The sequence below is a fragment of the Dendropsophus ebraccatus genome, chromosome 4, assembly GCF_027789765.1.
Source record: "Dendropsophus ebraccatus isolate aDenEbr1 chromosome 4, aDenEbr1.pat, whole genome shotgun sequence".
Classification (NCBI taxonomy): domain Eukaryota; kingdom Metazoa; phylum Chordata; class Amphibia; order Anura; family Hylidae; genus Dendropsophus; species Dendropsophus ebraccatus.
The window spans coordinates 152,475,478-152,489,602 of record NC_091457.1 but is presented as its reverse complement, the minus strand read 5'-3'; the positions used below and the strand labels follow the sequence as shown (position 1 = coordinate 152,489,602).

The following is a 14,125-nucleotide window of genomic DNA, read 5'->3' as shown; positions in this document are numbered from 1 at the left end:
TCCTCGGACAGCACCGACCGCCATTTTTTTCCGGGTCATCGGGTCGCCGATGACCCGGAAAGGTTCCGATCGCCGCTATTGGCTGATCTGAATTGATCAGCCTATAGCGGCGATCGTAAGCACGGGGGGTGTTAACCACCCCCCGTGCCGTGAAGCTAAGATGGCCTGCTATGATTTATAGCAGGCCATCTTCCCCGACCGCTGTGTGTGAACACGCAGCGATCGGGGAAACATCGGGCGTAAATTTACGCCCTGATGCGCCAAGTACCAGGGCGCGAGGGCGTAAGTTTACGCCCGATGTCGTTAAGGGGTTAAAGGGGTTGGCCACTTTATCGTAAAATATGTCAGTGTACAGTATTAGCAACTGTACTCACTCTATATAATGACAGCAGCTCCCTGTGTACCTCATAGAGCTAAAATCAGGCTCCCCTCCTCCAGGCTGGGCTGTCCTGCTCTGCGGTGTTTTGGTCCATAAGATGGCTGACATGGAGGAGCATGTGACCAGGCCCCGCCCCCCAGTGTCCACCACACAGCCTGTATATGTCTATGGAGGACACAGGGGACAGGGCATGGTCACATGCTCCTCCATGTCAGCCATTTTATGGACAGAAACAAAACAGAGCAGGGCAGCCCAGCCTGGTGAAGGGGAGTCTGATATTAGCTCTATGAGGTACAGAGGGAGCTGCTGTCAATACATACAGTGAGTACAGTTACTAATACTTTGTACTGACCTATTTTACTATAAAGTGGCCAACCCCTTTAAGGGGTTAAGAACTTGGGAGAGAGCAGGCAGAAAACAACAGTAGGAGCAGAATCAGGAGGGGGAAGAGGTAAGCCACAGGCCATGTATGCCAGGAGGTGCCGCATTGCAACAGCAATAAGCTACCACCATTACTCAATGAAAGGTTCAGGAGAATCTGCATGGCTCCCAGTACTTGGATACCCCCAGGACTTATAGTAAGGCTGACCAGCAGATATTTGTATTAAAAAAATTATCAGCATGTATAAGAATATGAGAAGTAACAAGTACAACAGGCAGCTCACCATTAGATGACTGGAACTGGGGATGATGGCATGAATGATGGATAATAGATGACAGCCAAAAATTGAACAGAAGACAACAAAGAGAACATGGGAACGACCTAACCACTTTCCCTAACTAGGAAGCTAAGCTAGCTGCCTCACTAAACTATGCAAATGGCATTAAGAACAAGAAAAACCTAACTAAGGCAAAACACTGAAAATTGCGAGAGCAGCAATATATGCAGAAAGGCTCTATGACTTCCAAATAACATGGTAACAGAATCACATAGACAGTGAACAAGAAATAGGAAAGCAAGAATATGGAATTAACAGGAACTAAGGCTTAGGCAAAACTCCACAGTATGAAGAGACTGCCAGGCCCTGAACCCTAAAATAAAACTCCACCCAGATATCCAGACCTGATCCATTACTCTGGAATCAGACAAATGGCTATAAACAGCCTCAATGGTAAAACACACGAGAAGAGACAATATCAGGAAGGAATTGTGGTACTGCATAATGGTATGTGTGAGTTACTCATAATCTGAAAATATTGAGATTATTGCGGTTTAATGCCTTGTACCATAATAACATGTACCATAAGGTCATACCAAGACAAGTGGGAGGATCACTCCATGTTCCACGTTGACATGTAACCTCATTGTGGCCTTGAAGGGTGTAGAACTGTGGACACTTGTATTTTACCCTTGAACCTGAATGGTAAGAGTCCCTCCCTTGTGATATGATTTCTCCATATGTGATAGGTGGCGGTCTGCCGCAGTGGGCGCTTGCTGAAACAGAAGGAAAACAGGAAATTAAGAATGTAGGCACAATATAAAAGCGAAGGACAGGTTATAGTATGATTAATGTCTACACTAGGAAATACTCCTGATTCTTCTGCTATTGATGAGTGATATAGGATGTAAAATTAATAGTGATAAGCGAATAGTGAGATATTCGAATATTCGTACGAATATTCGAATATTCGATCTAATATTCAATCCCATTAAAGTCTATGGGAACAAGTATTCGATTAGGGAAAAACATCTATTTGACCATTTGGAGGGTAAAACCGGAAGCTGGGGGATTTGAACGCTTATCGAATATTCGCGTGATATTGGTACAAATATCGAATATTCGAATATCTCACTATTCGATCGAATATCTATTCGATCGAACAGTATTCGCTCATCACTAAAAATTAACAATTGCTACATTGTGTATGCAATAGGGAATGCTGGAGCAATCTTCAAGAGGGGAGGTTGACTGATGCAGGAATACCGGGAGCATACAGGCGCTGATGGGCGATGGGAGATGCTGCAGCATCAATAGACTATGAGGTCCTGACTAGAGATGAGCGAACTTTTTAAAAGTTCGTTGCGACTGGACTTCCGGATTTTTTCGGAAAGTTTGGTTTGACCAAAATTCGGATTTCTTCGGATTTCATAGTTTAAAGCATCTGTATGATACGGGTATTTGGTTGAATTTAGGGCTCTACATGTCAGTAACATCATTATCTTTTCAATATTTCAATATCTCAGGAAATTCACCGTTACATGGTCTATGCAGGAAAACACGTATGTCATATACACTCTCGCAAGGGTGCCACTGTAGTACTTGGACATCTGTATAGCACTTTTTTTTTTTTTTTTTTTACTCTACAGACATGCACAAGAGATATATATTTGTGTCTCAGGAAAACATGTATGTCATATACACTCTCGCAAGGGAGACAGTATAGTACTTTGATATCTGTATAGCACATTTTTGTTCTGTGCACCCTTTGCTCTCCTATGCCTAATCTATCTACCTATCTATCTACCTATCTATCTATCTATCTATCTATCTATCTATCTATCTATCTATCTTTTGCCCTCTCTATTTTTCTCTCTCAATCACTATATGTTTCCCCTCTCCGCTTTCCTTTCTTTGCGTTGGTTGAATCTCTTCTTGGCTCAGTACAGCAGCGTGCAGCAACAGGGTTTTGTCACTGACGAGCTGTGTGCACTGGTAACAGTCTCTTTCCTCTCTCTCAGCACACTACCTCATGCAGTCATGTGACCGCTTCTCTTAAAGCTATACTGACATCACAGGGGTTGGGCTAGTGCAACATCCCTGCTGATTGGATGTGTTCCGGGCATCACTTCCTGCTTTCTAAAATGGCGGCTGCCATTTTAGAAAGCAAGAAACAAGAAATTCGTAGAGGACTTCCAAAAATCCGAAAACCGATCAGACTCTGACTTTTTGGAAAGTCCGACCTGGATCCCATACCGGCCGAACGGGTTCGCTCATCTCTAGTCCTGACGGAGAGGTACAGTATATCCTCAAAGTGCGTTGTCCAATTAAAATTGATTTGCTACAGCTAGGACTCCCATCATCTGTTGATGCTGCAACATCTACCATTGCCGGTATTCCTGCATGGGTGGACCTCCACTCTTGCAGATTTTTCCGATATACATCACTGATTCACCCGACTCCATCTGTTTTCTTCATGCTACTAGCAGTGCCGCGCTCGAAGCACAACCGCTTAAGGTAAGTGGTATAATGTTAGGCACAATGCCTTAAGATAAATTCTCTGGAGTATCATGTTATGTGCCCCCTTTGGTGTCATTTCTCTTTTTCCAATGCATAGAGTTTGCCGCAAAAAAACTAAACGGGAAATATCAAAGAAGGTCCCATACTTCTTGCTAACAGATTCAGATTAACGCCACAATTGTACTGTTTTATCGCATACTCTCCTGATATCAAATTCATATAACTTTGAAGTCTCTATATATGTAGTACTATTTCTGGAGTTGTGTTTGAGGGACTGTATCAGTGGAGGCATAAAGGAGAAGCTAAGAATTATCAAGAGCCAGAATGCAATATACTCCTGGGAAATACAGCTGCCTCCTGGTCACATGATCACATCGGTGCCACCCGCAGAATGTGAAGAGACCAGAGCTGCAGAGAGGTAAAGAAACAAGCTAAGAAGGTTAAAAATGACACCAGAGACCCAACAGGCCTGACTCTTTTGTGCCCCAACAATCATTGTAGTGGGAAGTCGGGAGACGATGGCTAGTTTGGCCAACTTTACTCTAAGTTATATAGGCACCTTTATACTTTACTTTATATTTAATCAGTGGAGTTTTGCATATAGTTCTGTCTCCCTAAGCCAAATTTTCCTGTCCTCCTTAAAATGGAGAAATATGTTGGGCAAGGTGTGGATGGTGCCAGTAGTCCAGACCAAGACACTTGGGAACCATGAGATGGGTGGTAGGAGTGTTGGTAAGTAAAAAGCATGCTGCCTCCATACCGCACCTTCTGTAGGAACGTCATCTATAAAACATAACCCCTGTTCATGTCATTCATCTCAGCTGAAATGATGAGTTGTCACCTGATAGGCTGCAGTGCGGATATTTCAGAACTCCATTTTTACATTTTATCTGTAGCTTTGCTGGATATTTTATCCTATAGGCAGAAACACATTCAAACTGGACGTCCTCAGTGTGATTAAAATGTCTTTTTACAGTGTCCTTTAGCTGTATATTGTTTTTCCTCATGTCATTCTCTTGGACAGTGCAGGACCCTATGGGAAAACAAAAACATTTAAGAATTAAAGACTATATACACAGGTGCATTGACTTTTTTTTCCTTCCTAAAGGCAAACTTTTTGAAAAATGTTAAAATTTTCCTTCCATTTTGCTATTGTGGAGTCCTGCACAAAGCTACCGCTGCATCCAGGGAGGTTTGACTGGCAGGCTTCCCTGCTATAGTATATAGTGACGGGTCGCGCTCATAAGAGTGATTAGGTGGGAATGGTTCGTAGTTTGGGTTTATTCAGCCACCAAATTTTTCACTGCAGTAACGAGTTTTCCAAAGTTTCTGCAGATGCTTAAAGTGTATTCATTGTGCAATAGAGGATCTACAGACCATCACATTAGTAAAGCCGACGTTTCGGTGTAGCACACACCTTTGTCAAGGAGTTTGCAGTAAAAGATATAGAAGTGAAATATTGTGAACATATAGTACAAAAATCACTATTTACAGACTAGTTAATTACAAGATCATACAATAATATACATGAATGCAGTATGGGATACAGATTAGTATCATACATGGGAACATACTGGTAGTAGGATCTGCAACGGCATATATGATATACAATAATATACATCCATGTTGGCTATATAGACTGTCTTGATTCTTTTCCTAGTGGAGGTTCGTGTGGATTAATCATGGGTTCCGCTATAAACAGATACATTAAGTCTCAGTATAAACATGAACAAACACAGTCGCATTAATGGTTAATCATGTATATAGTAAAAAACATAGGTAACAAGTTGTTAGTCAAACACTTCCTATTTGACCGTCTATATAGCCAACATGGATGTATATTATTGTATATCATATATGCCGTTGCAGATCTTACTACCAGTATGTTCCCATGTATGATACTAATCTGTATCCCATATTGCATTCATGTATATTATTGTATGATCTTGTAATTAACCAGCCTGTAAAGAGTGACTTTTGTACTAATGTTCACAATATTTCACTTCTATATCTCTTACTGCAGATTCCTTGACAAAGGTGCGTGTTAGGGATGGTCCGAACCGAGTTCGTACAGAGTTCGTACGTACCCGAACCATCAGCAATGATTACCGCTGTCTGCCCGCTCCGTGCATCGGGCGGATCCAGCGGGAGGAACGCCTGGAAAACTGGGATACAGCCATAGCCATAGGCTGTATCCCAGTTTTCCAGGCGGTCCTCCCGCTGTATCCGCCAGCTGCACGGAGCGGGCAGACAGCGGTAATCCGATGCCGAGTGTTCGGGTTCAGCCGAACCCGAACCTCGGCGGGTTCGGACCATCCCTAGTGTGTGTTACACCGAAACGTCGGCTTTACTAATGTGATGGTCTGTAGATCCTCTATTGCACAATGAATACACTTTAAGCATCTGCAGAAACTTGTGAAAACTCATTACTTCAGTGAAAAATTTGGTGGCTGAATAAACCCATACTAGGCTTCCCTGCTAGTCAGCTCCCATTGACAGCAGGTGTTCGGATGGAGGCTCAGGGGTCTGGTCCAATCACATCCTGGTCTCTGATCTCCTATACAGTGTATTAGTGCTCTGATATCAACACTGACTATTAGTCTTAACCTTAAGCGTGCTCAGTGTTCCCCTTGTTATTTGTTTTTCTATTGTTACACTCTGCATTTCCTGACCTCGGCTCCTGTTTTACTGACTATCCTATTTGGATCCTGATTTTGTGCCGCATTGTCCGTTTAGTTTAATACCCAGCTTGTACATCTATCGTTTGGTGTTTGTCTGTCTTGTCTCTGTGTTTTCATCATAGCCTCAGGTAATGGACTGTCACCGTGGTTGTTTGCAGGTGCCAAGGGCTGTTTGAGGCAAGTAGGTGGGGACCAGGCTAGGTTCCACTGTCTGTGTCCTTTTCCCATTCCTGTGCAGATACATAACAGCTATAGAAGACAGCAGCGTCCTGGACACACAGGACCTTATATCCTGCTTGTAATACAGGGAGGACTCAATAACATGAAACTAGGAGAAGGTTGCAGACTGAAAATCGGTGTCTTGGAAATGAAGGAAGGATGAAGAGTGCACGCTCAATGTAGCCACATATGTAAAATATTCTATTACATATCAAACATTTAAGGAGAACCTGTTGAGACTCCTAACCTGTCTCTTTTAATAAACCCCTGTATTCTCCATGAAATAACAATTCTAGATCACCTATTCTTATAGCTCTGTGATGTGCGGTTCCTCTGTTATTCTTACCAGAAATGTGTGACTCAGTAGCCAACTGGGTGTTACCAATTGGGGGGCGTGTCTATAGCGGCTGGCACTGTCAGCTCTGATTGGATGCTGTCAGACAGTGTAGGGACACTCCCCCAATTGGTTAGTTAGTCACTCATTTCTAGTAAGAATAACAGAAGAATGGCACATCTCAGAGCTATAGGAATAGGTGATCCAGAATTGTTATTACATGAGCATTTTAGGTGTTTGCTAAAACTGACAGCTTAGGAGTGGTGACAAGTTCCCTTTAAGTCTGACAACTTATTCTGTCAGTAGGCAGTGGTTATAAGGAAGTCCCTTTTATATGGTTTATGTCTTTTCATATTCTTGAAATTTATAGTTTACATTTTATAAGCTCAGTTATTAATCATTAATACGCCAGTAATGTTAGATATATTACATTCTATATCTCATGTGCCATATGTCGAATACAGGACAGAAGGGTAACCTGGTTAGGCTGGGTTCACACTACGTTTTTGCAATCCGTTTTTTATTATTAGTTTTTTTTATGCATTTGTGTGCATCCATTTTGATCCTTTTTCTATTGACTTCCATTATAAAAAAAAAAGAAAAATCAAAAACAGATTCGTTTTTGTTACGTACACAAAAATGTAGCTAACCTTACTTTTGTGTCCGTTAAAAAAACAGATCCGTTTTGATGTTTTTTTTATAATGGAAGTCAATGGAAAATCGGATGCACAGAAATGCATCCATTTTTTTCATCTGCTTTTTGCAAAAAACGGATTGCACTAACGTAGTGTTACCCCGGCCCTGATAGTAAATGTGTAACAGAACCCCCTTAACTATTTGCACAGTTTATAGTATGGGCGTCCGCCTATGTTGCAGATTTGGGTTCACACTATGTATATTTGAGGCTGTATTTGGTCCTCATGCCAGGTCCTCATAGCAACCAAAACCAGGAGTGGATTGAAAACACAGAAAGGACCTGTTCACACAATGTTGAAACTGAGTGGATGGCCGCCATATAACGGTAAATAACTTCCATTATTTCAATACAACAGCCGTTGTTTTAAAATAACAGCACATATTTGCCATTATATGGTGGCCATCCACTCAATTACAACATTATGTGAACAGAGCCTTTCTGTGTTTTCAATCCACTCCTGGTTTTGGTTGCTATACAGCCTCAAACATACAGCCTCAAATATACGTAGTGTGAACCCAGCCTTATAAAGGGGTACTCTGGAGAGAAAAAAATTATGTTCCAGTACTTAACCACTGCTGTATGTCCTGCAGGAAGTGGTGTATTCTTTCCAGTCTGACACAGTGCTCTCTGATGCCACCTCTGCTGCCATGTCAGGAACTGTCCAGAGCCGTAGCAAATTCCAATAGAAAACCTCTCCTGCTCTAGACAGTTCCTGGCATGGACAGAGGTGGCAGCAGAGAGCACTGTGTCAGACTGGAAAAAAACACCATTTACCTCCTGCAGGGCATACAGCAGCTGATAAGTACAGGAAAACTAGAGATTTTTTAATAGAAGTAAATTGCAAATCTCTGGCACTTGAAAGAAAATAAATTGATAATAATACTAAATAAAATAAATATAAAAAATAAAAATAAATAAACAGTATACAGATAATAAACATAATAAAGACATAATAAGATTAACAACAATGATTATTATTATTTCCAAATATTTTACTATTAAGGTAAGGAAGTCTTTACCTGTTACATTTTTACGAATTACATCACTTTTGCAAGTTGGAGGATTCGTGTTCCAGGTTCCGTCTGATGTACAGTAAATTGTAGATGGCCCTCTAAGCTTCTGTTTTGGATTTTTGCATTTAAAGCTTATAACGTGACCCATAGAAAATTCCCCATCTGTCACGTAAGTCAGGACTCTTACACTGTCATCGTTCACTGGCGGACATAGTCGCGCTGTAATGAAATTAGAGTACTGAGATGAAAAGATTTTGTTTTAAAGAGGTTTTATAGACAAAAAAGGCAGTATGGATGAGCTATTCATGGGAATTATATTTCCCGTCTGCCGCAGTAACCTATTGCATTTTTTTCATTCAAATTTTTGTATATTTAGTCCCTTGAAGGGATGTGTAATTGAAATATACAAAAATTAGAACGGGAAAAAAAAAGCACCAAATTACTGCATGACACATTAGAACTACGGTGGTACACAGGCAATTGACAGCATACTGCCAGAGTTCTAATGTGTCTTGCAGTAACATGTTGCATTTTATCATTCTAATTTTTGTATATCTTGTACCTTGAAAGGATGTGTAAATGAAATATACAAATATTAGAACCAAAAAATGCAATGTGTTACTGCAAGACACATTATAACCCTGGCAGTACACAAGCAATTGACAGCATACTGCCGGAGTTCTTATGTGTCTTGCAGTAACATGTAGCATTTTTTTCATTTTTTTAATTCAAATTTTTTGTATATTTAGTCCCTTGAAGGGATGTGTACATGAAATATAAAAAAAAAAATGTTGAATGAAAAAATGCAGTATGTTACTGCAAGACACATTAGAATTCCGGCAGTACACATGTAACTGACAGCATACTGCCAGAGTTCTAATGTGTCTCGCAGTAACATTGTATTTTCCGTTCTAATTTTTGTATAGTTCATGTATATATCTCTTCAAGGGATGAAATATACAAAAATTTGAATGAAAAAATGCAATAGGTTACTGCAAAACACATTAGAACTCCAGCGGTATGCTGTCAATTAGCTGCGTACCGCTGGAGTTCTAATGTGTCTTCCAGCAATGCATTATATTTTTCATTCTAATTTTTGTATATTTTGTTTGCACATTTCTGCAAGGGACGAAATATACCAAAATCAGAATGAAAAAATGCAATAGGTCACTTGAAGGTAAACCAGGCATCCTCCGCTCTGCCGAGCAAGGAGCACCTGGTTAAATGCTTGAATCTCCCATTGATTTCAATAGGGTTTCGAGCACTCAAGCATTTTAGTGCTCGCGCAACACTGTTCATAACCATAAACTTCCTCAATAGTATACTCATCAAGGGAGCATGAATAACATTTGCATATTAATATTATTGCATAATATTGGATATTCACAGTTACCTTCACAGTGAGGAAGATGATTCGTCCAACCATCTGCAGCACATATTCGAGTGTTTTGTTTGCTCACCATCTGATATCTGGATAAAAAACACATATAGTAAATGGAGGTAAAGATAGGATATATACATAATTTTTTATATCTTCACTGGTTCCATTGACGATCTTGAAGTATATATTATTATTGGTATAGTTCTGAGACCCCAACTAGTCTCTAAACATAGCTGAGGGAAGTGAGCTGCTACAGTTATATATATAGAGATCGGTGGTGGTGGTGGGGTCCAATGAAAAAAAGTAGTTTTTTTTTATTACAGTAATGCTTCAAAAAGTCTAGACAGGAAGTTGCCCAAGGCTGATGTGAATCTCCCCGACTTGCTGAAGTGGACAGTCATATTTGAATAGTTACAAGGCAGGAATATCCAAACTAATAACATGTAGCATTATTAAAGGGGTTATCCAGCACTACAAAAACATGGCCACTTTTAACTCTCTCTTGTCTCCAGATTGGGTGGGGTTTCAAACTCAGTTCCATTGAAGTAAATGGAGCTTAATTGCAAACCACACCTGAACTGGAGGCAAGAGAGGGGGAAAAGTGGCCATGTTTTTGTAGCGCTGGATAACCCCTCTAAGGCCAAATTTACAGAGAACGCTGTGACTGTAAATACCATTGCCAGAATTTTAGTTGTACCTTCATCTTACAAAGGACGGTGCGGGAGATGGTGGAGTCCTGTTATCATAAGAAGGCAAGAATACTCGGGGGGGGGGGGGGGGAGAGATTGGCGACTACTCCCCCCAAAGAGTGAGTAATCTTGTATGCTTAAGGAGTCTCAATCCCTGAGGGTTGTCAATTGACACTAGAGTCCGCTCTCCGCTTTCTTTCTTTTCTGACATTATGGAGGAGAAAATGAAAATGGCTGCACAGGAAGTTAAAGGAGACGTCTCATGACATAGAAAAAACCCCAAAAGAAAACAAAAGACGGGGAAGGGGGTGCTGGAACATAATAGACAAAGTATTCTTACCTATCCCCGTGCCCCGTGACGTGGGAGTGGCACTACTCAGGCGCGATGACTGGTAAGTATACATTGTTTATTAAGTTCCTGCACCCCCCTGCTGCCCATGCTTTTTTTTTTTTTCTAAGAACTTTCCATTTAAAAATGAGAGAAGGTCAAGTAAATTCTTTTTGGTGATGCCAACATGTAGGGGGTAACGCTGGCGACAAGTGTTCTGTGGAATAAAACATAGCTATGTAAATTTTTGTACACACCCATCATTGCAGGAGTATTCCACCTCAGCTCCAAACACAAAGCTCTCAGAGTTTTTTAGTTCAAATGTGCCGAAGGGGATATCTCCAGGGTGACCGCATGATCTCTCTGTGACAATCGGAAAAACAAAGTTAATAGGAAATCTACAAGTTTGATGACAGTCATATCATTACAGATCACACAGATGAAGTTAAAGGCAAAATCTATCGATGACCTATCTATAAGATCTCCCTGCTGTATATCACTGTGTATAACTATGTCACGGCTCTGGCAAACAGGTGATCACAGGGGTCCCAGGTGTTGGCAACCCACCCATCTGCTATTGATTAATTATATCAAGGATAGGTTATCAATATATTTTGCCTGAAAATTTATTTTAAAAGGTTTGGTTGTCTAGGAAAAAAACTATTTATAGTTGATTGGCAGGTTACCCTACTGATCAGCTGATCGGTGCCCACACTACACTAAGAGCGGAGCCTGAAGCAGATGGCTCTGTATAGTGGTGTACTGCACCTATTCGCTTCAATAGGAGCTGAGGCTGCAGTATTCTGGTGCCACCACTACATAGGGAACAGACCTAAATCATAGGCTATGCATTGATTTGTCCTGGAAAAACCCTCTTTAAAGGGGTACTCTGGCAAAAATCTTTTTCTTTCAAATCAACTGGTATCAGAAAGTTATGCAGATTTGTAATTTATTTCTATTTAAAAGTCTAAAATTTTTCCCATACTTAGCAGCTTTGTTCTGCAGTAAATGGTGTTTTTTTCCCGTCTGACACAGTGCTCTCTGCTGCCACCTCTGTCCATGTCAGGAACTGTCCAGAGCAGTAGAAAATCCCCATAGAAAACCTCTCCTGCTCTGAGCAGTTCCTGACATGGACAGAGGTGGCAGCAGAGAGCACTGTGTCAGACTTGAGAGAATACATCACTTCCTGCAAGACATACAGCAACTGATAAGTACTGTAAGACTTGAGATTTTTAAAAATAAGTAAATTATAAATCTATATAACTTTCTGACACCAGTTGATTTGAAAGAAAGAGATTTTCCCCGGAGTACCTCTTTAAAGGGAACGTGTGACTTTCCTAATTAGAGCCAGACATTGAATTATGTATTTTTTCCTTCCTGTGGACGGGTGTGATGCAATTTGTGGAAGAGATTAACCACGTATTTATTCACTTGCGGTTCGTACTATTTTCTGGAATTGCTCACCACAAAATTGTCAGCTTTGCTTATAATAACACCACCATGTTTCATCATATTGCACCAGTCCCTCACCACAATATAAATGCTCTATATTTAAACTATCTTTAATGAACAGTTACCCTCAGTTAAACCTCCGCTTATATATGAAGTATAGTTAACATCTATTTTAATAATGGTCCGTTTACACAGAGCGACAATTCGCCCAATCGATCGTTTAACAATTTTGAAGCAACAATTTGGTTTTTATTACGATCAGCGTTTAGACCAGGGGTGTTAAACTCAAAACATCAGTGGTCCAAAATTAAAAACTTGGGCTAAGTTGTGGGCCGACCATGATATTTCTTGAAAAATCGTGTATAATTGTCCAGTCCAGTTTATGTCCCATGTGTCCAGTTAACCCCCCAGCATCCCCCATGTGTCCAGTTAACCCCCCAGCATCCCCCATGAATCCAGTTACCCCCCCCCAGCATCCCCCATGTGTCCAGTTAACCCCCCCAGCATCTTCCATGTGTCCAGTTAACCCCCCCCCAGCATCCCTCATGTGTCTAGTTAACCCCCAGCACTCCCCATGTGTCCAGTTAACCCCCCCAGTATCCCCCATGTGTCCAGTTAACCCCCCCAAACATCCCCATGTGTCTAGTTAACCCCCCCAGCATCCCTCATGTGTCCAGTTAACCCCCCAGCATTCCCCATGTGTCCAGTTAACCCCCCCAGTATCCCCCATGTGTCCAGTAACCCCCCAAACATCCCCCATGTGTCCAGTTAACCCCCCCCAGCATCACCCATGTGTCCAGTTAACCCCCCAGCATCCCCCATGAATCCAGTTAACCCCCCCAGCATCCCCCATGTGTCCAGTTAACCCCCCAGCATCCCACGTGTGTCCAGTTAACCCCCCCCAGCATCCCCCATGTGTCTAGTTAACCCCCTAGCATCCCCATGTGTCCAGTTAACCCCCCCAAACATCCCTCATGTGTCCAGTTAACCCCCCCAGCATCCCTAATGTGTCCAGTTAACCCCCCAGCATTCCCCATGTGTCCAGTTAACCCCCCAGTATCCCCCATGTGTCCAGTAACCCCCCAAATATCCCCCATGTGTCCAGTTAACCCCCCCAGCATCACCCATGTGTCCAGTTAACCCCCCAGCATCCCCCATGAATCCAGTTAACCCCCCAGCATCCCCCATGTGTCCAGTTAACCCCCCAGCATCCCACGTGTGTCCAGTTAACCCCCCCCAGCATCCCCCATGTGTCTAGTTAACCCCCCAGCATTCCCCATGTGTCCAGTTAACCCCCCAGTATCCCCCATGTGTCCAGTAACCCCCCAAACATCCCCCATGTGTCCAGTTAACCCCCCAGCATCCCCCATGTGTCCAGTTAACCCCCCAGCATTCCCCATGAATCCAGTTAACCCCCCCAGCATCCCCCATGAATCCAGTTAACCCCCCAGCATCCACAATGAATCCAGTTAACCCCCCAGCATCCTTCATGTGTCCATGAGTTGGGTTGCCATCGGCTGAGGGAAGGAGGTCAGTGTGTGTGGTGGTCGGACCCTGTTGGCCCGGGCAGCAGATGCTACATGTCCTGTCCAGGGGGGGGGGGGGGGGGCAGTTGGTCAGGTGCAGGCGGCTCCGGTGGCAGAGAAAAGGAGGCTGTCTCAACATAATCACGTGTCTTGGACTCCTGACAGTTACAGCCACAACCCTGAAATGGTGAGTTGCGCAGTACAATTACACGACTTACTGGGAGGTGGGTTCAGTTCAGGACATATC

General features: G+C 42.3%; 1 protein-coding gene across 1 annotated transcript in view; it reads right to left on the bottom strand.

The window, feature by feature from the left end:
- LOC138788995 (complement factor H-related protein 1-like) overlaps nt 1-14,125 on the bottom strand; it is a 30,484-nt gene that overhangs the window by 9,078 nt on the left and 7,281 nt on the right. The window contains exons 4-8 of the mRNA XM_069967473.1: nt 11,158-11,263; nt 9,896-9,972; nt 8,509-8,721; nt 4,400-4,591; nt 1,635-1,814 (exon numbers count right to left, since the gene is read on the bottom strand). Coding sequence (XP_069823574.1) covers nt 1,635-1,814; nt 4,400-4,591; nt 8,509-8,721; nt 9,896-9,972; nt 11,158-11,263 — 768 coding nt within the window. The remainder of the gene's footprint in view (nt 1-1,634; nt 1,815-4,399; nt 4,592-8,508; nt 8,722-9,895; nt 9,973-11,157; nt 11,264-14,125) is intronic.